General features: G+C 44.6%; 2 protein-coding genes across 4 annotated transcripts in view; both read left to right on the forward strand.

The window, feature by feature from the left end:
- Nucleotides 1-2,649: 2,649 nt before the first annotated feature.
- The window catches only part of LOC138664015 (zinc finger protein 547-like), a 48,616-nt gene continuing 26,127 nt past the window's right edge, over nucleotides 2,650-25,138 (forward strand). Inside the window, exon 1 of one of the 3 annotated variants that reach the window (XM_069750418.1) lies at nucleotides 2,650-2,705. The gene's annotated coding sequence lies outside the window, so the exon portion shown is untranslated. Of the gene's footprint in view, nucleotides 2,706-24,862; nucleotides 25,033-25,138 lie in introns of those variants that run through there. The other 2 variants (XM_069750417.1, XM_069750419.1) reach the window with 2 other exon arrangements.
- Nucleotides 5,127-10,621, forward strand: LOC138664016 (oocyte zinc finger protein XlCOF8.4-like). The gene is made up of 4 exons (XM_069750420.1): nucleotides 5,127-5,333; nucleotides 5,459-5,638; nucleotides 5,720-5,843; nucleotides 9,086-10,621. The coding sequence occupies exons 1-4, from the start codon at nucleotides 5,256-5,258 to the stop codon at nucleotides 9,859-9,861; spliced, it is 1,158 nt and encodes a 385-aa protein (XP_069606521.1). The 5' UTR covers nucleotides 5,127-5,255; the 3' UTR covers nucleotides 9,862-10,621.

The raw sequence follows: 25,138 nt of genomic DNA on the forward strand, positions 1-25,138 counted from the left end.
TATCAACTCTACCTAAACCCGGGAAACCCATGACTTCTCCTGGTAATTTCCGCCCTATCGCCTTGCTAAACTGTGATGTCAAAATCTATGCCAAGGTCTGGGCTAATAGGTTGATGTCGGTTCTCCCATCCTTAATTCACCCGGATCAGGTGGGCTTCGTTCCAGGCAGGCAGACTAGAGACGGTACAAGACGCTTAATTGACCTGCTGGATGTGGTGGAGAGGGGGAAACTTCCCTCTGTGTTCCTATCCCTTGACGCGGAAAAGGAGTTCGACAGAGTGCACTGGGGTTATATTGCTGCCACTTTGAGTAGGTTTGGCCTTACAGGCCCAATTTTCTCAGCCATTATGGCTCTGTACTCCAACCCATGTGCCTCTGTCTGTTCTGCTGGCTTCAAATCCCGTGTCTTTTCTATTTCAAATGGAACCCGACAAGGCTGCCCCCTCTCTCCCATCATCTTTGCTCTGATCATGGAGCCCTTGGCAGCTGCAGTTAGACAATGTTCGGATATTGGGGGTGTGATGGTGGGGAATCACGAGCATAAAATTGGCCTCTATGCGGACGATGTAGTTTTGACTTGTTCTACTCCTCTTAGTTCGCTAGCTGCGGTCTCCTCCATCCTCTCCCAGTTTGCCGAGGCCTCCTACTATAAACTTAATCTATCCAAGTCTACAATTTTTCCCTTGTTTATTTCAACTTCCCTCCAGCTCCAAATTCAGGCTAAATACCCTTTTATTTGGTCCCCTGGGGGCTTTACATACCTGGGCATACAAATCACCCATATTAAAAATATAGTTCGTGTTAACTGTGACTCAACTCTTTCCGAAATTAAAAAAGAAATAGGTCTTTTTACGAGTTCTCATCTATCATGGATGGCTAGAATACAAGCATCTAAAATGTTAATCCTCCCTAAACTTATTTATCTTTTCAGATGTCTCCCCCTCTCCATTCCCTCCAAAGATCTCTCAGCTTTTCAATCAGTTATTGACCGTTTTGTTTGGGATAACAAACCTCATAGAATAAAACGGGCGTTAATGACACAACCATCTTCCAAAGGAGGCTTGGGAGTCCCCAAAATTCAATTATACCACAAAGCCGCTCTTATAGAGCCCCTAAAAATCTGGTGGGAGGGGAACTCTTCTCTCCAATGGTTTAATATTGAATCGCAATTCGCCCCTCGGTCCTCGCTCAGACTATTGCTAGAATTATGCCTACTCCGTTCGATTGAACCGAGCTCATCTCTCAAAACAATCTCCGCCGCTGCAAAGATTTGGACAAAATCCTGCCCTTCCCATTTCCCATTCTTATTTGATTATATCTCTATTCGGGCACTGGAAAACGCAGTGGAGGGTCTGTCTCTCTCCGCCTGGGGGAGTTGCGGGATACACCGGATAAGTGATCTCTATGATGATTCTGGTCTGAAGTCATTTGCGGACCTTTCCGCTTGTTATAACCTGCCTCCTAAGGCCCTCTTTCAGTATTTTCAAGCTCGTAGCTTCTTAAAGCATCGGAATATGTTTGGTGTCCCCGCGTCTCCCCCGGGAGAGGAGACTCCTGTACAGAGATTTTTTAGGCCTAACACTGTAATCCCACATGGTATTTCAATAATCTACAAAGCTCTCCTCTCTCATGATTTCTCAGAAAGACCCCCCTTTATGGCCACGTGGGAGGCGGCTCTTTCGTTTGAAGCCCCCCCAGATGACTGGTCTTTAGCTATGCTACATCCATCTAAATTCTCCTCGTGTCTTGGTCATCTCGAACAATCCAAAAAAACCAACTTCTGTGGTATTTCACGCCTGTCAAATTAGCCAAAATATATCCTCAATCCTCCCCTATGTGTTGGAAAAAGTGTAATCGCTCAGGTTCGCTCGCTCATGTGTGGTGGAGTTGCCCTCAGGTGCGGTTGTTTTGGCGCCAGGTTGAGGGAGTTATTTCAGAAGTAACCCAAATTCCTGTCACTTTAACAGGCCCTTTAGCAGTTTTGGGAATTTCACTGATAGAATTCCCTCCCTCCTTACAACCTGTTATATCCAATATTCTTGTAGCAGCTAGACTTTGTATTGCAAAGCATTGGAAATCTTCGACTGTTCCCTCCAAAACTGAATTAATTGCTAAAATTAATCTTCATTTAAGTTATGAATCAATTATTGCTGACGGACTTTCGAAGAAGAATAAGATTCTTACATGGTGGGATCCTTGGACTTCGTCACCTTATGTCTCTTCTCCGGACCACCACTCCTCCTCAACCCTCTAATGATGTGTTTAAACTCATCTCTCGCATGTGTACATATCCCTATGTATCTTGGGCTGTTCTCTATGATGATCCTCATTATGATCTGTATCCCCTCCCTTCCTACCCTTCCCTCCTATTCTGTTTCTGTGTTCCTTTGTATTTTATTATGCAATAAAAATTTGAATGGTTAAAAAAAAAAAAATGAATGTGAAAGATTAATCTGCTGACGATCAACTTTTTGACCAGAACCAACCACGGCCTCCCAGACACTGATCAGAGAGGTCACTGTTCTCCTTCACTGTAAATCTCCCACTTATGAATGGTCGACAAGTTGCAGCTTTTCCAACTTCTGCGTATGCTGCTGAGGCCCCTGATCATGTGACCCCCCTGACTCCTCCCCTCCTGTGACCTCATCACAGGTCCTGTGCGCACAGAGCAGCCATATATGTGGTGTGCGGCTCTGCAGGTGGAGGTAGGTGCTGGGGATTCCCCATTACTGGGCGGGGGCAGGGGGCAGTAACCCCTCCATTCCCGGAGATAGTGCCCCCAGCTCTGCCATGTGTATATGTACAGTAATAGAACGCTGGCTGTGCTCATGTATACGGGGAGGGCGCTCTGGTTCTGATAACTGCTTTACATCTGCGTGGCATGGAGTCGGCCAACATCTGACACCTGCGGACAGATATTCCAGCCCCGGCTGACTGCACTACATTCCACAGTTCTTCTGCATTCTTAGATTTTGTATTAAATGCAGCATTTTTGATGTCGCTCCACAAATTCTCCATCTGATTGAGGTCTGGGGATTGGGCGGCCACTTCATAACATCAGTCTACCGGTCTGGAGCCAGGATATTGCCCACTTGCTGGTGTTTTTGGATCGTTGTCCTGCTGAAACTCCCATGTTAAGGGCATTTCTTCTTCAGCATAAGGCAAGGCAACCTCTTCCAGTATTTTGATATATTCAAACTGGTCCACGGTGCCTGGTATGTGATAACTGGGCCCAACTCCATAGTAGGAGAAACATCCCCAAACCGTTATGCTTTCACCTCCATGTTTTACTGTCTTCACAGTGTCCTGTGGCCTGAATTCAGCGTTTATGGGTCGTCTCACAAACGGCGGCCTTTAGACCCAATAAGAACAATCTCGCTCTCATCTGTCCATAGAATATTTTGCCACTTCTCTTTAGGCCAGTCAATGTGTTCTTTGGCAAACTATAACCTTTTCAACACATCTTTTTTCAGCAATGGTACTTTACGAGGGTTTCTTGCAAATAGCTTGGCTTCATCTTGGCTTGAAGATCTGAAGAACTGAAGATCTTGGATCTCCCTACAGCTGATTATTGGACGCTTCTTTGCCATTCTTGTGATTGTATGATTTATGCAGATGGTAGTATTTCTTTTTCTACATGTTTTGGGTTTTGGTTGCCATTTTAAAGCATTGGAAATCTTTTTAGCTGAGCAGTTAATTATTTTCTGCTCATATCTTTTTCCCACTCCAATCAAGTTCTTGATCAAAGTTATTTCTTCTTCGGTACAATGTCTGGTACAACCCATTTTACTCACTGACCACAGGGTGAAACCGGCAGGTACAACATTTGCTGCCCTCTTTCTTTAAATAAGGGCCATAATTGAGACCTGTTTCTTCACAGAATGATTGACTGCATGAATTAAATTATGCATTTCTATTAATTAGAGCACCCTCTTCCATTAAATGTGTAAATTTTACCTACCGTAATTAGCAGCGTGAATGTCATGACTGTTGATTCTGTTGGTTTCCTATTACTCGCCTACACATAGTCATGACTTTTTTCCCATGTTGTATGATCTTTTGTGCCAAAAACAGTAATTAAACACATTAGTGATGTTCGACTGCTATTGTTTTGCACATAAATATAGATTTATAGGGAATGCATTTGTTTATATTTTGGAGATCTGAGAAACAAAACATTTTTTTTCCTAATTTCGGCTTCAGTAGTAGTTTTAAAATAACAGTATTCTCTCATGAAATGTCTGTAGCATTATTCCTGGTAATGAAGACACTTACCTTGGAGGTGTAGACTAGAACGTTAGACCAGAATATTGTATAAAACAATAAGATTAATGTGACACTATTGTTACATTTTTTTACACCGTGACATACATTTGTTAAAGGGACACTGTCACCTGAATTTGGAGGGAACAATCTTCAGCCATGGAGGCGGGGTTTTTGGGTGTTTGATTCACCCTTTCCTTACCCGCTGGCTGCATGCTGGCTGCAATATTGGATTGAAGTTCATTCTCTGTCCTTCATAGTACATGCCTGCGCAAGGCAAGATTGCACCTTGTGCAGGCATGTACTACGGAGGACACAGAGAATGAACTTCAATCCAATATTGCAGCCAGCATGCAGCCAGCGGGTAAGGAAAGGGTGAATCAAACACCCAAAAACCCCGCCTCCATGGCTGAAGATTGTTCCCTCAATTCAGGTGACAGTGTCCCTTTAAAAGCAACCTTTGAAGTCCCCAAAAATAATTCTAAATATATTAATGGGAATGTAATATTTCCACTGCACCAGTTTTCTGGCATAACAAAGATGTAAAAGTTCTCCCAGCATTCAAAGATGTTGCTCTTATGCACTAACCCCAAGCGGTTTTGCCTACAGGGAGAGAAAACCGATTCCCCATAATTTATGCTGAAAAGTGGCATAAATTCAGTCGTCGTACTATTATGGTGCTAATAATGCTGACTGATAATTATTACTGAAGAAATCGAAATTTCAGTGAATGTTGCACACGCCGCAGGTATAAGAGGTGTAAATTCACCAGCACTGAAGTAGTGCTCCTGTCAATAGAAAAATAGAGATAATATAACACCTACATGTTACATCTCAACATATATCTTCCCTTATTATCTCCTGTAATTGTATTATTTCCTGGGATTTGTGATGATGTTACATCATCATCTTCCCATTTAGATCCCTACAATATCGGATCCTCTCAGTGGAGTCTTGTACATACACGGATTTTCCTGATTGACCCGTGAAGGATGGATAGGGACCAGGACAAGATGGTGGAGAGGATATTACACCTCACCCTAGAGATCCTCTTCCGGCTTACTGGAGAGGTGAGAGATTCTGATGACATCACATTATATCATTCTTATCTATGGGAATAACAGATGGACAGAACTGGAGAGGTGAGGACTCTGGAAATGTCAGTATTGAGATTAATGTCTCTCTCTATACCCAGGATTACACAGTAGTGAAGAAGACCTCTAGCGAACACTGTCAGGCCCCTGTGTCTGAGGGATGGGGAAAACCACTGAGTCCAATCACGGGACCTCCACCTCACCCCCTGATATATGAGGACATTGAAGACCAGAAGATCCTAGAACTTGCCTACAAGATGATTGAGCTGCTGACCGGAGAGGTGACACTGCTGGGAATGCTGGGACATTACACAGTAACACTATGAAGGAATCGGGGATGACGGTATCATTGTATGTGTCAGGTTCCTATAAGGTGTCAGGATGTCGCCATCTATTTCTCCATGGAGGAGTGGGAGTATTTTGAAGGACACAAAGATCTATACAAGGACGTCATGATGGAGGTTCCCCAGCCCCTCACATCACCAGGTAATAGACAGGACTACTGACTTGTAGTAAAACTAGTTTTTTTGTCTGTTTTTTTAAAATATTATTTATTTTCAAACACCAGAATCATTTACCAATTCCAAAATATTTTATAAACTTTTTAAAACTGTGTTAGTTACATTACAAACATTTTGATAGACCAGGCTTATGTAACCCGATTACCATCCATCTGTGCGGTCCTAGGCCTCTGACACCTCAAAAAGTTTGGTTGCGAAATAAGTTTTTAATTCTGAAAGATATTTTTTTTTGAGTTACTCTTTGGATTCATAATTCCGGTATATAATTTCCACAATTTTGTTGACCACTTTAAAGATCTAGTTTAAGTGCACACTTCAAAATCCATGCATGTGCATTAAAAGATAAATTGGAAAATGAAAAATGTAATGCTTACTTTTTGATTCTTCTAAAATTCTAACCAAATAAATGGATGTTAGAAAAACGATGGCTACATAATGCAGGCATGCAGCACTGGGGTCCTGGGTTCAAATCTCACCAAAGACAACATCCTCAAGAAGTTTGTATGTTCTTCTCATTTTTTTTGTGAGTTTCCTCTGGGTTCTCCGGTTTCCTCCCACACTCCAAAGACATAATGATAGTATCATGTACATACTTCAAAGCACGTGACGCTGGGTGCGCCTGCACGGGTTATTATATCTCCTCTTACTCAGTCTTGCGCTCATAATCTGTTATAACCTATAGAGAATAATTCACAAATCAACACAGTACATACACCCTGGATACACAAAATCTGCCACCACTCATCAAACTCATGATGTGAAGAGTCCCCAATATACAGCTGTGCTCAAAGGTTTACATACCCTGGCAGAATTTTTGCTTTCTTGGCCTTTTTTCAGAGAATATGAATTATAACACCAAACTTTTTCTCCACTTATGGTTAGTGGTTGGGTGAAGCCATTTATTGTCAAACTACTGTGTTTCCTCTTTTTAAATTCTAATGACAACCAAAAACATCCAAATGAGCCTGATCAAAAGTTTACATACCCTGGTGATTTTGGCCTGATAACATGCACAGAAAATGACACAAATGGTTTTGAATGGCTACTAAAGGTTACATCCTAACCTGTGGCCTGTTTGCTTGTAATCAGTGTGTGTGCATAAAAGCTGAGTGAGTTTCTAGGATCCAGACAGACTCTTGCATCTTTCTTCCAGCCACTGACATTTATGGATTGTGAGTCATGGGGAAAGCAAAATAATTGTCAACGGATCTACGGGAAAAGTTAGTTGAACTGTATAAAACAGGAAAGGGATAGAAAGAGATGTCCAGGGAATTGATGCCAGTCAGCAGCGTTCAAACTGTGATTAGCAAATGGAAAATCAGGGGCTCTGTAAAAACAAAACCACGGTCAAGTAGACCAACAAAAATTTCACAACTGCCAGGAAAATTGTTCATAATGCAAAGAAAAATCCATCAGCTGGACTCTCTAAAAACTAGCGGTGTGGTTGTTTCAAGATGCACAATAGAGAGGTACTGGATGCTTTGAAGATGTGTGAGCTACAAAGGCACAAGAAACTTGGTCAAAGTTGAAGGAAAGATGAATGCAGCACGTTATCAGTAAATACTGGAGGCACATTTGCCATCATTAGCTTGAAAGCTGCACATGGGACATACTTAGACATTTCAACATGACAACGATCCAAAACAGGTCGACCTGTCATTGGCTACAGCAGGACAAAGGGAAGGCTCTGGAGTGGCCATTTCAGTCTCCTGACCTCAATATCATTGAGCCACTCTGGGGAGATTTTAAGCATGCAGTTCATGCTCGACAGCCCAGAAAGTTACAGGAACTGGAGGCTTTTTACCAAGAAGAGTGGGCAGCTTTACCATCTGAGAAAATAAAGAACCTCATCCAAATCTACCACAAAAGATTTCAAGCTGTCATTGATGTTACAGAGGGCAAAACACGATATTAAGAAATGGGGTATGTGAACTTTTGATCAGGGTCATTTGGATGTTTTGGGTTTTCATTATAATTTTAAAAGAGAAAACACAGTAGTTTGACAATAAATGGCTTCACCCAACCACTAACCATGAGTGGAGAAAAAGTTTTGGGGTTATCATTCATATTCTGTGAAAAAAGGCCAAGAAAGCAAAAATTCTGCAGGGGTATGTAAACTTTTGAGCACAACTCAATTCATAAATAAGTAAAACCATATCAACTACTAACAAAGTATGGTGTGTCACAAAAATAAAAAAAACACAACTTCAGAATCTCTGGGACTGGAAGAAGCATGCCAAAGTTATTACCACAAAAAATTTCAAATTTGAAATCTGCCCTAGTCAGGAAGGTAAAAACTGGCTGCAGTAGAAAGAAGTCAGAGTGGTTGTCCACTACTTGGACCAAGCCTTTCTAAATGCTGTAGTCCACTGAGTACCATAAAAAAAAGTTATACTTGCCTTCCGCACTGGTTCTAGTTTCGGCAATTTTAGTGCCAAGTCTCCAAATGCTCGCATGACATTGTTATGTTATGTGAGAACTGCAGCCAACCAAGATATGCTTGTGTGATGTTAGGTTTATACTTCCATCAGACAAAACAGAGATGTCCGGGGAACGTGTGAGTGCTGCAGCCAGTTAGAGCCACTAGTGATTTGCGCAAGTGGTCGTTACTCGAGTTTGCCTAGAGTGCTCGGGTATGCCAGACCCGTGTTTGTCAGGCAATCCCCGTATGTTTTGTGGCTAACAGCTGTGAAACATGTGGCCATGGGATATCGAACATGTCGCTCGAGCACCAGCAATGCTTGGTGCATATCCGAGCACCCTAAGAAAACTTGAGTGACAAGCGCTCATCACTAGCGGCCACAAATTGGCTGCAGTGCTGACATAACATAACAATGTTATGCAATTTCTGGGAGACCAGCCATCGACTTCAATGGAATGGCGCAAGTGCAGGGGGTATTACTTTTTTAAAATATTTTTCTTGGATGACTACAACATTTAAGGAGAGGTTGTAGAACTGAGTGGACAACCCCTTAAAATACCACACTGCCACCATATTATTAATGGTAGCTATAAATACAGTCAAGGCCAGATTCCCATTTATAAAGTGCATAGCAACTTTAATTAAAAAAAAATGAATTTTGAAAAATGCAATTTGTATGTACAATTTATGTATACATGTATACAAATGTAATAAAATATCAATATAATTTTAAAGTTAAATTTAAAAAATAAATTAAATGTAATAACTGTATTTTTTCTTGGCAGATGACTATATCAGAAGTTTAGAGCAACATGTGATTCCTATAGATTTTAAAACAGAAGATTGTGGTATCACAACATTTACATATGAAGAGGATGCCATTATCTCAGATACACCTCCAGCCCTTTACAGTGAAGATCTATCATCTGATCCTTTTCAACAGCTCTTATCTTCGGATTCATCACAGACTGTTAAGCAAAATCAAAATATCACATTCAGAAACAATGTTAAATCATCTTCTTACACAGTGGATGATCCATTTTCATGTTTAGAATGTGGGAAATTTTTCACTCGAAAAACAGTTCTCATTGACCATCAAAAAACTCACACAGGGGAGAAGCCGTATTCATGTTCTGAATGTGGGAAATGTTGCACTCAGAAATCTGATCTTGTTAAACATCAGAGAACTCACACAGGGGAGAAACCTTATTTATGTTCTGAGTGTGGGAAATGTTTTAGCCAGAAATTTCATCTGGTTAGACATCGAAGAAGTCACACAGGGGAGAAACCATATTCGTGTCCAATATGTGGAAAATATTTTAACCAGAAATCACATGTTGTTAGACATCAGATAAGTCACACGGGGGAGAAGCCATTTTCATGTTCTGAATGTGGGAAATGTTTCAGCCAGAAATCAAGTCTTCTTGCACATGAGAAAATTCACACAGGGGAGAAGCCATTTTCTTGTTTAGAATGTGGGAAATGTTTTAACCAGAAATCAAATCTTACTGCACATCTGAGAAGTCATACAATAGGTAAGGACATTTTATACCCAGAATGAGGAAAATGTTTTAACTGGACAATCAGTCTTGTTGGCCCCTAAAACAGTCTTGTTGGCCTGAATGTGAGAAATAATTTGTCTACAACAAATATATTGTTAAAGTGAACCTGTCAGTTGATACATGCTGCCCAATTCGCGGGCAGGATGCATCAGGCACTGGCTGTTTGATCTCAGCCAGCTATGCTTCACTCTGAAGAGCTGCGTTGTTTCAGATAAAAATATACTTTAAGAGCTGCTTCTCCTTGCCTGCTGCCTTGGATTGACAGATCTCAGCCTATAGGAGCACATACTCAGAGACTTGTTACTCCAGGGCAATGGGCTAAGGGAAGTTTCAGAAGGTTCACTCTTTAAAGGGGTTTCTGGGGATAGCGTTTTTATGGTCATCATCATGACCTCTTTAAAAACAAGGAACTCTGTAGATTATCACTTTCCTCTGCTCCAGGGATGACTCTCCATGATTGCTCTGGTCTTTTTTCACAGGTTGCAATGGTGTCAGCACAACTACGGGGTACGTGACCACTGCAGCTAGTCACTAGGCGCAGTAGCATGTGCCTTCTACGTTGGCATAAGTGCTGAGCCCTAATATAGCCTAGTACGACCCATTTAAAATAATTCACACAAGGAAGTAGTCATTTTGCTTTTTTTCTTGCAATTCACGATAATGACAATTTACCAATAGCGACTGTAATCCAAAAAGAAAATAGAATGCAATATAATTGTATGCAACAAAATATTTAGTAAATACTTCTTTTAAAGAGTATACTTGTGTTTGGGCCTCTCTTTCTTTATTCATTATGTGTTTCCACAGAAACTTTGAGGTTAAGGAGGGAGCTGGTGGCCATGCTGTGTCGCAATAATGAGGAGAAAATCACTTCATAGACCCAAGCATAGAGTTAGTGCGAATCGATTAGCACATCATATCAGCCAAAACAATGCTTTGTGGACACTGCAAGGGTGTTGGAATACTGCCTGTTACCTGTCGGGGTTTACTACTGTTGTCATCTATTGTGGGTGGTTACCTGGCAATTTAGCTGGCTGACTGTAAGGATTCCGGACTTTCCTGGTGTCTGTTCGCCCTGATCCAAGATGGAGTCTTGAATCTCGCCCTGTCATGGAACTTCCTGTCTGTCCTGACTATTTAAGTCAGGGTCTTCTGTTCACCTGTGCTTGAGTATTTTGTGCTGCTGGCTCCTGAGCATCTGCCTGCTTGCTGGCTAACTCCCTGCTTCTGCTGCTCTCTACTCGGTGGTCTGCTTCACCCCATTCAGCTACCTCTGCCTCTGGAACTGCTGCGACTTGCAGTACACCAGTGGAAGGATTTCCTTAGTTGTACAAAACTTTTCCCAGTGTTGTGCCTCTTTGCACAACCACACCAGGTGAGCAAGATTCAAGCTGTGCTTTTCTCTCCAAGAAAGATGTACTCATCTACTATACTTAGATAGTGCTCTCCCTCTTTCTCCCCTCGTCCTCTCTTTTCCAGGACGTCATTTACATGACGCACCATCTGTGAACAATTGGACTCCTACTAACAAGTACTGTGCACACATGTGAGCAAGTTTTGCTGGACTTCATCATTTGAGTACTGTGTGCATTTGCACTATAACCTTATTGGACTTCCTCGTTCAACTGTCTTGTTTGCTTCCACATTATTTCCTTGCTGGACTGGTTCACATTAGCGGTCGCGCCCCGCTTCTTAGTTTGCTGTGATTTTCTATATAGAGCTGAGGACCTCGTTACTATTGCAGGAATATCTGTACCATGTTTTGTTCGCTATTCTGTTTGCTGTGATTATATAGAGCTGAGGACCTCGTTACAATTGCAGAAATATCTGTTAGTTCTGTTTACATTTCTGTTTTTGAGTAACTACATCTTTCGTTGCAACTTTGCTCTCAGACTGGCTTTATCCCATGCTATCAGATTCCGTAGTACCCATATAATTATTACACTGACAGTGATTAGAACATTGCCAGTTGTAGCTTTGCCAGTACTTATATTCTGATCTTTGTTGGCTAACCTTGGATTTGCCTCTGACCATCCATTCGCCTGGCCCCTTTGTCTTGATCCACTACCTTCTTGGAATTCCTTCCCTGGACTGTGACCGGACGACGCTTTTATCTCATCCCTCTAATTATGACCTATCCTTATGGCTTTTTACCTTGGACTCCTTGACTTTCCTGACTCATGGCTTGTTCATAAGAAGAGCGTCACATCCTTCATTAAAGCATGGCACCGACTCGGTGATGCTTACAGTGAAGCATGGCGGTGGCCCGGTGAAGCTCTGAGGCTGCTAAGCCTTGTCTTTGACTGGAAACCTGTAATGTGGAGATGGAAGGATGGATTCAATTAAGTTTATGGAAATCTTAGAAAAAACATCATGCCTTCTCTGAACAATCTGAAACGCAGCCACCATTGGAATTTCCATCTGGCGAGTGATGCCAATCAAATGTCACAGCCTACTTCAACCCCATAGAAAATCTTTGGTGAGACGTGAAAAAGACAGTTTCGGTGCAAACACCCAAAATATTAGTTACGTGAAGGCCAATGTCCTTGAGGAATATGCTAAGGTTCCACAGGAAAGCTGCCAGAAGCTGGTGTCTGTTGATGAATCTTGTTTGCAGTAGGTTATAACAGCCAAAGAGGCAATATTAAGTAATAATGACACTTTCATGAAGAGTTAAGTAAGTCTGAGACTGCAGTAGTCAGTTAAAGTAGCATTTTGTGTTGAATTTGGAGAAACCACTTGTAATATTATGTTGAGCTATTTACTAGAGAAGAGTGGATAAGGCAAAATTCAAATTTGCCTGTTGGTGCGAATTTTCCCTGGAAATTGGATTTGCGGAGTAGTTATTTCTAAACCTCAAAAGCATAATAAATGTAAGATGTCAAAAGTTCACCTCTATGGCCATTCTGCTCCTCACCACATCTTCAGATCACCACCACTTGCGCTGAAATCACAGAACCTCTCATGATGAGTCTTCTGACTTTGATGAGGAAGATCTATCACATATCAGCATACAAGATCACATCATGACGTCATGACTTTTAAGCAGGCAATGACGTCACCATTACATGCATCCCGGGACTCAAGTGAGATTATGTCATCAAGAGGAAATTAGAGAGCAGCCGCAGCCCTCGCTTCCTATTGATGTTCAAAACGTCCGAAGGACAGTGATGATGGTGTTGGTTGAGCGCAGAGCTCGTGTGAAATGTCCATGCGCTGTCCGTTTTTTCCTCGAACAGCACACAGACCCATCTAACTGAATTGTTTTCCTTTCACATATCCATGAAAATCTCAGATCCGAGAGCAAGATATGTGAGACTCAGAGGTAGTCCGATTCTGATCCATGTTTGGCAGCACAGACTCGCTGTTAAATATGCTTATTTTGCACATTTATTTAATCAAGACTATTTACCAGGTGCTTACTCTTAAAAAAAAATGTCATGATATTTTCATAAAAAAAGTAGTGGTTTATTGAATTATCCACAGAAAAACCACATTGCAGCAAAACATAAACGTAGTAGACGTCATTTTTCTTTCATGGAGTAGAATCATGGCTACCAGCTGTTCCTTCCTTGTGTGACTTGTCTGACATCCATGGAGAATGATGGTGAAGGCAGGAGGTGACAGCCCCCACCCTTTTGTGAGTCTCAGTTATGTGTCCTACAGATCACATGTCCTCTCTATATGGTGTTAACTTATACTCTGAGCTACATATACAGAAATAGCTTTTGTAACGTCAACGAAAGACAATGTGTTCAGTACAGAATTCAGTATAAGAATAATTCAATTAATATTTAACACTCGCACATACAAGTCAACGGGTATCCCTAAAACATGGATGCAAACCAGGTTTCAAATCCGTTGTGTAGTGATACATTTGAATTAAAAAGTGTGAAATATCAGGGGTCTTTTTATTTGCTTAAAATAAGCCTTGTGTAAATGAAGCCTTTGTAAAACAAAAGTGCTGACCCATCACCGCCATCATCTGGACTCCAAATGAGTATGTTCTCAAATAAACACAACTGTATCCTGCATTGTTTAGCATTTTTTTTTGTGTCTCGCCCTATCTCTTATCGGTCTTCCATTCTTTCCCCATTAGATTTCTATAGCCCCTAACCGGAATCTGATCCTCCATGAGTTAAAAAACCTATCAAAAAGCCATGGCTAGAGTTTTGTAGACTCTAACTTCCTGTTGTATCACGAAAATAGAATTAGTTCTTACCGGTAATTCGGTTTCTAGGAACCTTCCACGACAGCAGTATCGGAGGATGTCTCCCCGCCCTAATAGGGGACAGGAAACAAAGAGGTTAAATACCCCTCCCCTTCCTGCAACCACCAGTGTTTTTTTCTGGACACAGTAGCATGTATAGTTACCACTTAAGTGCAGGAATCATTAAATAAATAAATTAGATAGGGAGGGAAATTAGTGCTGTCGTGGAAGGTTCCTAGAAACCGAATTACTGGTAAGAACTAATTCTATTTTCTCTAGTCACCTTCCACGACAGCAGTATCGGAGTGATACCAACCGCTAATTTCTTTAGGGAGGGACAACAGCTTGCAGAACGCGTCTGCCGAACGATAGATGCCTGTTGAAGTTGAGCCTATAGTGCCTGGTGAATGTATGGATTGACGACCAGGTGGCGGCTCTGCATATCTGCTCTGCTGATGCGCTTCCCCTCTCTGCCCAGGAAGTCGAGACTGAGCAGGTGGAGTGGGCTTTCAGGGAAGCTGGAGGTGTAAGCTTCTGAGAAGAGTATGCCAGGCTAATGGCTTGCTTAATCCAATTAGCGATTGTGCTTTTGGCGGCCTTCTTGCCCTTATTTCGTCCTGCCCACTGGATGAACAGGTTTTGATCCAACCTCCAACCTTCCGTTTGTTGGAGGTAGAACAGGACCACCCTGCGGACGTCCAGGTGTGAATTTGGACAGAAAGAAGGTAATATGATGTCCTGATTTATGTGAAAGTCTGAAGCTACCTTAGGTGTAAAGGAAGGCTCTAATTTGAGGTTATGCTATCCGTGGTTATGGTCAGGAATGGTTCCTGGATTGATAAGGCCTGTAACTCCCCTGTACGCCTGGCAGTAGTCATAGCTACCAGGAAGACGGTTTTCAGGGTCAAGATCTTTAAGCTGGAGGCTGAAAGGGGTTCAAAGGGGTTCCCGGTCAGACCTTTTTACACCAGGTTCAAGTCCCAAGGCGGGGTATGGACATGGAGTCTGGGACGGATTCTGGTTGCCGATGATATGAATTGTTTGACCCATCGGTGGTTTGCTAGATCCTGGTCGAAGAAAGACCCGAGAGCTGACACCTGAACCTTTAGGGTACTAGGTGAAAGCCCCAGTTCCAAGCCCTTCTGGAGAAATTGAAGAATCTGTGCAATATCTGGGTTGAAAGGATCCGGTCTGTTTGGGGAACACCATGATGAGAATTTTTTCCATACTTTGCCATAAATGGCGTTAGTTATTGGCTTCCTACTCTTCTGTAGGGTTTCGATTACTTCGTGCGAGAGTCCTCTGGCTTTCAGGATCTCGGCCTCAGTAACCAAGCTGTCAGTTTTAGTTTGTGTAGGTCCGGATGGGTCAGGGGACCCTGTTGAAGAAGGTCGCGTCTCTGGGGAAGCAGAATCGGGTCTTCTAAACACATGCTTGTCAATGCGCTGAACCAGCTTCTTCCTGGCCACAATGGGGTTACCAGAATCGTTGTAACTTGATCCATCCGGATCTTCTGTAACGTTCTGGGTAGCAATGGTATTGGCGGAAAGGCATATGCCAGGGTAAACTCCCAAGGGTGGGAGAAAGCGTCCAGTCCCTGTGCCTCGTTTGAAGGGGTCAAGGAGAAGAAGGTGTTCGATTTTGTGTTGCAATTGTTGGCAAACAGGTCCACATCGGGAGTTCCCCACTTCTGGACTAGGGTTAAGAATACATCCTGGTTTAGAGACCACTCCCCTAGATGGAAGTCCCTCCTGCTGAGATTATCCACCTGGGAATCGTCTAATCCCCTTATATGTACTGCAGAGATTGACAGAAGGTGATTTTCTGCCCAGGAAAAAATCCTTCCAGCAGTTAACTTCAGGCTTGGGTGTCCTGTGCCCCCTTGGTGTCGGAGATAGGCCACGGTGGTCATATTGTCGCACATCACTTGTACATGGTGACCCTGGACGATGACAGATGCGGCTCTTAGCGCCTCTTCCACTGCTTTCAGTTCCCTCAGATTTGAGGAACTGTGTCTTACATCTGGGGCCCACAACACCTGAAAGTGGGAGCCTTCTATCACGGCGCCCCAACCTCTCTGACTTGCGTCTGTTGTGAGTACTCTGAGAGGAGTCTGATCCCAGCTGACTCCCCGATGTAGATTTTGGGAGTTCAGCCACCATGATAGGGAGGATCTCACATGAGAAAGGAATGGGAATCCTCCTGGTTAAGGCCATCTGGCGTCCTCTTGAGTACGTCAGGATGTGTGATTGGAGTATTCTCGTATGGGCTTGGGCCCAGGAGACTGCTTGGATGCATAATGTCAATGAACCCAGGATTGACATAGAATCTCTTAGAGTCGGGGTTTTTTGATTTCTGAACCTGGAGATCCTGTGGACAAGATCGGTCTGACAGTCCTTGGGTAGAAAGGACATTCTCTTCTCCGTGTCTAGAAGGATTCCTAGGAATTTCTTCCGTGGAGAAGGCTGGAGGTCTGATTTTGCCAGATTCAGGATCCACCCGAGCGATGTTAGGATGTCGAGGACCCATGTCACATCCTGATTGAGGCGTGAAGCGGATGGGGCGACGATAAGAAAATCGTCCAGGTATGGGATGATACACACCACCTGTTAACGAATAAAGATTACCGCTTCTGATATAATCTTGGTGAAGACTCGTGGAGCAGACGAGACTCCGAACGGAAGAACATTGAATTGGTAATGGCTGATCCGTTTGTTTTGGGAAATCGCGAACCTGAGGAACTTCCTGTGATCTGGATGTATCGGCACATGGTAGTATGCGTGCCTCAGGTCCAGCACCCAGTCCTGACCGATCAGCGGGATTGCTGATCTCATTGATTCCATTTTGAATCTTCGGTATCTTATTACCTGATTCAGAGGTTTCAGTTTTATAATGATACGGTGTTTCCCAGAGGTTTTTTTTTTTACCAAAAAGAGGTGGGAATAGTGACCCTTTCCTATTTCCTGATGTGGTACATGGGAAACCACCTCCGCCTGAAGCAGGTTTAAGATATCCGGCATCAGAGATTCCCGAAGTCCCAGAGATTGTAGGGAAGTGATAGCCAGACGGTGAGGAGGAGGACTCTCGAACTCCAATCTTAGGCCCTCCCGTATGGTACGCAGGACCCACTGATTTGTGGTGATCGTCTGCCACTGGGAGAGGAATCCCGAGAGTCGACCTCCGACCGGAGAGCAGTCATTGCTTCTCAGAGGTCTGTTGAGGTTGGGGGACCAGGATATTTCTGGCTTTTCCTCCCTTGGGGTAACTCCACCATCCCGATTTGCCCTTACCCCTGTAATTTTGCTGGGGGGGTTGGTCATGGGGGAACGAAAAAAACGCTTTCTAGGGTTCTTTTGTTCCGGAAGGACCTTCTTCTTATATGAAGCTTTGTCCAAGATTTCGTCCAGAACTGGGCCAAATACGTATTGACCCTGGAAAGGAATACCGCAAAGCTTAGACTTTGAAGTAATATCGCCTCCCCAGGATTTAGGCCACAAAGCCCTTCTAGCTGAATTAGTGAGAACCACTGATTTAGCGGCAACTCGTACTGATTCTGCGGAGGCGTCCGCGAGGAATCCAGTTGCATTCTGGAGCAGAGGGAGAGAATTAAGAATCTCTTCTCTGGGTGTACCTTGTACCAGGTGATTCTCCAATTTACGCAGCCAGAGAAATAAGGATCTAGCTACACATATTGAGGCCACGTTAGATCTTAGTAAATTTGTTGAAGTGTCCCAAGATTTCCTCAATAAGCTTTCAGTCTTGCGATCCATGGGATCTTTCAGCTGGTAGGAATCTTCAAAGGGTAGGGCCGTTTTTTTGGTCACCCTTGATACCTGAACATCAACCTTGGGCATTTCAAAAAGAGAACAGTCTCCCTCAAGGGGAAAACTGTTCTTGAACCCTGATAGGACATTTAACCCTTTCTCTGGAAGGCCCCACTCATGGAGGATAAGGCTTTCGATGTTTTCGTGTATGGGGAATCCCTTTACTGACTTAGGTTTTAAACCCCCGAACATGTCATCCTGTACAGAATGGCCCTCCACCTCCTCTTCTACCCACATGGTGCCCCTCACCATAGACACTAAGGCTACTTTCACACTAGCGTTAACTGCAATCCGTCACAATGCGTCGTTTTGCAGAAAAAACGCACCCTGCAAAAGTGCTTGCAGGATGCGTTTTTTCCCCATAGACTTGTATTGACGACTCATTGCGACGGATTGCCACACGTCGCATCCGTCGTGCGACGGATGCGTCGTTCTTTGGCGGACCGTCGGGAGCAAAAAACGCTACATGTAACGTTTTTTGCTCCTGACGGACCGCTTTTTCCGACTGCGCATGCCCCCACCTCCCCGCACCTCACAATGGGGCAGCGGATGCGCCGGAGAAATGCATCCGCTGCCTCCGTTGTGCAGTGCGTTAAACGCTAGCGTCGGAATCTCTGCCCGACGCATTGCAACGGGGAGATTCCGACGCTAGTGTGAAAGTAGCCTAATTCCTCCAATTCCTCGGAGGAAAAGAGATATTTTTTTATTATCTGATTTGGGAGCAGAAGTAGAGGCAGAATTCTCATTCTCCCAAATGTCCTCTGAAGTATGTAATTCTGCCGAGTCAGAGTCAGAGACTACCAGGGTTGTCTTCCTTTTCTTAGGAGGGGGAGGCTGCGGTGTCGGAGGCTGGGAAAAGGCCGCCATGGAGGACTGAACCTCCTGCCTGATGAGAGTTCTGATGCTTTCCATAAGTGAGGGCTGTTCAGTACGCAGAACATCATCTGCATGGTTGGCAGAGCTTCTTTTTATATGTGGAGGGAAGCTTGGACGCACATGCAGCACACTTGCGGCTGGGCACCTTATCCTTCTTAGGGGCAGAGACCTTGTCTCCCTAAAAAGAGAAAGTCGCTTAAATTAAAGAATGGACAGCAAGGGACATCATCCCACTACTTACAGCAGGGGGGTGAACGCTGGGCTCCGCAGAAGCAGAGTGAAGAGGTTTGTCGCCGTCCATATGGTCAGAGGTCCTGACTACAGAGGGCCACAGACAGGAGGTCTTACTTGGAGGCTTCCCTAGTCAGGAATAAATAATATACCGAAGCTCCCAGCAAGATTGGTGGTGCTCCTCCTCCTCGTTAGGGTCCGTCTGGGGGGGGGGGGGGTCAGAGACGCCCGACCATGCCGCCGCTGGAAGTCCTGGGCCAGGATGCTAATCTGTGCGCGCGGGAGCTGCAGTGTATGGCGCCGGGGAAAAACCGGAAGTTCGGGTGCGCGTCACTTCCGGTGCGCGCGCGCCAGCACCAGCAGCAGCGTGGAGGAAGGAGGATGCCAGGGAGCTGCAGGAGGACCCCGGAGCACCGCACCGCCCTGCTTTGCCTCCCTAGAGAGGCGCGGGTAGGGCGGGCGAAGGTCCCAAGTCAAGTGGAGATCACGGAGATGGGAGCAGTCTGAAGGAGGAGGAGAGCAGAGCCCCCGACCTTGACTGCCCGGCTAGAAAGGTAACAGTGCTCCCGATCACCGGACACAGCAGCACTATCAGAGACCCTCTTCATGCCCCATAGGGGACAGGAAAAACACTGGTGGTTGCAGGAAGGGGAGGGGTATTTAACCTCTTTGTTTCCTGTCCCCTATTAGGGCGGGGAGACATCCTCCGATACTGCTGTCGTGGAAGGTGACTAGAGAAATAACGTGTACATTGGTCATAATGTACAGCGTCAAACCCTGTTTTGTATTGAAGCATCTAATGAGCATGTGCAAAGGTCATTGTGAAAGGAGGAGGAGATGAGCTGTGAAATTGCAAATTGTGATTGGTGGATCTTGTGTTATCAGCTGCGTATAGAGATGTTAGTAATAATGGGAGAAGGTGAGCTGTGACATCCCCTATTGTGTAATTTTCTGTATATAGAGGTGTTATCAGTAGTTATATGGGAGGAGGAGGAGGTGAGATGCTACATCACCTATTGTGAATGGTGGATCATGTGTTATATACTATTTATAGAGGTGTTATCTGTCATTGTACAGGAGGAGGAGGTAAGCTGTGACATCATCTATTGTGAATGGTGTATCCTATGTTATATAATAATAATAATAATTTTTATTTATATAGCGCCAACATATTCCGCAGCGCTTTACAAATTATAGGGGGGACTTGTACAGACAATAGACATTACAGCATAACAGAAATACAGTTCAAAACAGATACCAGGAGGAATAAGGGCCCTGCTCGCAAGCTTACAAACTATGAGGAAAAGGGGAGACACGAGAGGTGGATGGTAACAATTGCTTTAGTTATTCGGACCGGCCATAGTGTAAGGCTCGGGTGTTCATGTAAAGCTGCATGAACCAGTTAACTGCCTAAGTATGTAGCAGTACAGACACAGAGGGCTATTAACTGCATAAAGTGTATGAGAACATGATGCGAGGAACCTGTTTTTTTTTTTTTTTTAATATATAAATAGGCCACACAGGGATCGTTAGGTTAATGCATTGAGGCGGTAGGCCAGTCTGAACAAGTGAGTTTTTAGGGTACGCTTAAAACTGTGGGGATTGGGGATTAATTGTATTAACCTAGGTAGTGCATTCCAAAGAATCGGCGCAGCACGTGTAAAGTCTTGGAGACGGGAGTGGGAGGTTCTGATTATTGAGGATGCTAACCTGAGGTCATTAGCGGAGCGGAGGGCACGGGTAGGGTGGTAGACTGAGACCAGAGAGGAGATGTAGGGTGTTGCTGAGCCATGGAGTGCTTTGTGGATGAGGGTAGTAGTTTTGTACTGGATTCTGGAGTGGATCGGTAGCCAGTGTAATGACTGGCACAAGGTAGAGGCATCGGTATAACGGTTGGTGAGGAATATGATCCTGGCAGCAGCATTCAGGACAGATTGGAGTGGGGAAAGTTTGGTAAGAGGGAGGCCGATTAGTAGAGAGTTACAATAGTCCAGAAGAGAATGAATAAGTGAAACAGTAAGAGTTTTTGCAGAGTCGAAAGTAAGAAAAGGGGGAATTCTAGAAATGTTTTTGAGATGCAGGTAAGAAGAGCGAGCCAGTGATCGAATGTGGGGGGTGAATGAAAGGTCAGAATTAAGGATGACCCCAAGGCAGCGGGCATGTTGCTTTGGAGTAATGGTGGAACCGCACACGGAGATGGCAATGTCAGGCAAAGGTAGGTTAGTAGAGGGAGAGAACACGAGGAGTTCAGTTTTTGACAGGTTTAGTTTCAGATAGAAGGAGGACATGATGTTAGAGAAAGCGGTAAGACAATCACTGGTGTTTTCTAAAAAGGTCGGCGTGACAACAGGAGAAGAGGTGTATAATTGGGTGTCGTCAGCATATAGATGGTACTGGAAACCAAATCTACTGATTGGTTGTCCAATAGGGGCAGTATACAGCGAGAAGAGGAGGGGGCCTAGGACTGATCCTTGAGGAACCCCAACAGTAAGGGGAAGGTGAGAGGAGGAAGAACCAGCAAAACATACAGTGAAGGATCGGTCAGAGAGATAGGAGGAGAACCAGGAGAGAACGATGTCCTTGAGGCCGATGGAGCGGAGCATAGTGAGGAGGAGCTGATGATCCACAGTATCGAATGCTGCAGAGAGATCCAAGAGAATTAGCATGGAGTAGTGACCATTAGATTTAGCTGTTAGTAGATCATTAGAGACTTTAGTGAGGGCAGTTTCAGTAGAGTGTAAAGAGCGGAAGCCAGATTGAAGAGGGTCGAGAAGAGAGTTATCTGAGAGATAGCGGGTAAGACGGGAGTGGACCAGGCGTTCGAGGAGTTTAGAGATGAAGGGAAGATTAGAGACAGGTCTATAATTAGTGGCACAGTTTTGATCGAGGGATGGTTTTTTAAGTAATGGATGTATGATGGCATGCTTAAATGAGGAGGGAAAAATACCGGAAGTGAGGGAAAGGTTGAATATTTTTGTTAGGTGAGAGGTGACAGCCGGGGAAAGGGACTGGAGGAGATGTGACGGAATGGGGTCACTGGTGCAAGTGGTCGGGCGAGAAGATGCAAGGAGCCTGCTTACTTCTTTTTCTGTAACTGCTTCAAAGTCAGAGAGTGAACTAGATGCAGTGGGGGAGGGAGGACAGTGCATGGTATGAAGAGACTGGGAGATGATTTCCTGTCGAATGGGGTCAATTTTTTCTTTGAAGTAATTGGCCAGATCGTCAGCATGGAGATCCGTGGTTGGGGCCTGCTCTCTTGGGTTGAGTAGGGACTGGAACGTGTCAAAGAGACGTTTAGTGTTATTGGACAGGGAGGTGATGAGGGTGTTGAAGTAGGTTTGTTTGGAGAGGTGAAGGGCAGAATTTTATGTCTTTAGCATGAACTTATAATGGATGAAATCTTCGGGTAGATTAGATTTTCTCCACAGACGTTCTGCGCACCTGGAGCACCGCTGCAGGAAACGTGTTTGCAGCGTGTGCCACGGTTGTTGCCGTCTGTGCCGAGTTGTTTTATATACTGTGCATAGAGATGTTATCAGTCGTAGTACAGGAGGAGGAGGTGAGCTGTGACATTAACTATTGTGAATGGTGAATCCTGTGTTATCCGAGATGTATAGAAGAGTTATCAGTCATTGTACAGGAGGAGGAGGTGAGCTGTGACATCACCTATTGTGAATGGTGGGTCCTGTGTTATCCGAGGTGTATAGGAGAGTTAACAGTGATTGCACTTGAGGAGAGCTGTGATATCACCTATTGTGAATGGTGGATCCTGTGTTATCTACTGTATATAGAGGTGTTATCAGTCATTGTACAGGAGGAGGAGGAGGTGAGCTATTACATCACCTATTGTGAATGGTGTATCCTATGTTATATACTGTTTATAGAGGAGTTATCAGTCATTGTACAGGAAGAGGAGATGAGCTGTGACATCACCTATTGTGAATGGTGTATCCCAGAGGTGTCAAACTGCAATCTGAAAGGGCTGCAAGGTCATGTTTTCAGGATTTCCTTGTACTGCACAGGTGATAATTTAATCACCTACACACATGATTACAGCACCTTGTGCAAAGCTAAAGAAATCTTGAAAACACGCATGGTTTGCGGCCCTCGAGGAATGCAGTTTGATACCCCTGGTGTATCCTATGTTATATTATTATATTACCTATTGTGAATGGTGGATCCTGTGTTATCTGAGATGTATAGAAGAGTTATCAGTCATTGTACAGGAGGAGGTTTGCTGTGACGTCACCTATTGTGAACGGTGGATACTGTTTTATCTGAGGTGTATAGAAGTTATCAGTCAATGTGCAGGGGGAGGAGGTGAGCTGTGACATCACTTATTGTGAATGGTGTATCCTATGTTATATACTGTTTATAGAAGATTTATCAGTCGTAGTACAGGAGGAGGAGGTGAGCTGTGACATCACCTATTGTGAATGGTGTTTACTGTGTTATCTGAGATGTATAGAAGAGTTGTCAGTCATTGTACAGGAGGAGGTGAGCTGTGACATCACCTATTGAGAATGGTCTATCCTGTGTTAAAATCCTATGGAAACAATTATATGTCATTGTAATCCTGCCTCTGATGATAAGAAGCCTTATGAAAATCTCTTCCTGAAAGTACAGGAAGCATGTCTAGAATAGACCCAAAATCCAGTATGAAAATTGCAAGATTACTCATTTTGTTTTTTTCATAAAGATCATGAAAAAAAGTCAAAAATGTTTAAAAATAAATGGAGTCTAAGGGGTAAAGTTTCTTCTTGTGGAGAGTGCCAGTGTAAGGAGACTTAAAGGCCATGCAATGCTTCTCTGGGAAATTAAATATGCATGCTGCTTCTTCCGAGAGGATGAGGACTAAAATTGTAGTGACATCTATTGGAAGTAGCAATCCTAAAAGTCAATATTGAAACGTACACATCGTGCAAACACGGCTCTACTCTGTATACGTCATACACACGAGTCGGCTCCGTACACCTCATATACAGGCGGCTCCGCTCCGTACACCTCGTACACACACGGCTCTGCTCCATACACCTCGTACACACACGGCTCGCTCCGCTCCGTACACACACGGCTCTGCTCCATACACCTCGTACACACAAGGGTCCGCTCCGTACACACACGGCTCTGCTCTATAAACCTCGTACGCACGCGGCTTCGCTTCGTACACCTCGTACACATACGGCTCCGCTCCGAACACCTCGTACACACATGGCTCTGCTCCGTACACCTCGTACACACACGGCTCCGCTCCGTACACCTCGTACACATACGGCTCCGCTCCGAACACCTCGTACACACACGGCTCTGCTCCGTACACCTCGTACACACACGGCTCCGCTCCGTACACCTCGTACACACACGGCTCCGCTCCGTACACCTCGTACACACACGGCTCTGCTCTGTACACCTCGTACACATGTGGCTCCGCTCCGTACACCTCGTACACACACGGCTCCTCTGCTCCGTACACCTCGTACACACACGGCCCCGCTCCGTATACCTCGTACACACACGGCCCCGCTCCGTACACCTCGTACACACATGGCCCCGCTCCGTACACCTCGTACACACATGGCTCCGCTCCGTACACCTCGTACACACAGGGCTCTGCTCTGTACACCTCGTACACATGTGGCTCCGCTCCGTACACACATGGCTCCGCTCCATACACCTCGTACACACACGGCTCCGCTCCGTACACCTTGTACACACACGGCTCTGCTACATCCACCCTGTAAACCCCTCCTGACCCCACACATAAACTTCCCCTCATCCAGCACCATGACAACCAGCACAGCAGAGTTCTGTATACACTGAGGCCCCTGATCATGTGACCCCTGACTCCTCCCCTCCTGTGACCTCATCACAGGTCCTGTTTGCACAGAACAGCCATATATGTGGTGTGGGGCTCTGCAGGTGGAGGTAGGTGCTGGAGATTCCCCATTACTGGGCGGGGACAGGGGGCAGTAACCCCTCCATTCCAGGGGATAGTGCCCGCGGCACCAGGAGTGGATGGTCATGTGACCGTAAGTATGTGAGTTTCACTTCTGTGTCCGGCCTCGCTCAGTACACTTGTATTGAATGGAGCTGTGCATATCTAGACAGCACATGACTAGATGTATGCATATCACA

Source organism: Ranitomeya imitator, chromosome 2 (genome assembly GCF_032444005.1).
Source record: "Ranitomeya imitator isolate aRanImi1 chromosome 2, aRanImi1.pri, whole genome shotgun sequence".
NCBI lineage: Eukaryota > Metazoa > Chordata > Amphibia > Anura > Dendrobatidae > Ranitomeya > Ranitomeya imitator.

What these genes read in the sequence shown, in the direction of transcription:
- LOC138664016 (XM_069750420.1), top strand. Translation starts at nt 5,256, where the DNA reads ATGGATAGGGACCAGGACAAGATGGTGGAGAGGATATTACACCTCACC. An exon ending in TTGAGCTGCTGACCGGAGAG is followed by an intron (nt 5,639 to 5,719) that starts GTGACACTGCTG and finishes TGTATGTGTCAG; the next exon opens with GTTCCTATAAGGTGTCAGGA. An exon ending in CCAGCCCCTCACATCACCAG is followed by an intron (nt 5,844 to 9,085) that starts GTAATAGACAGG and finishes TTTTCTTGGCAG; the next exon opens with ATGACTATATCAGAAGTTTA.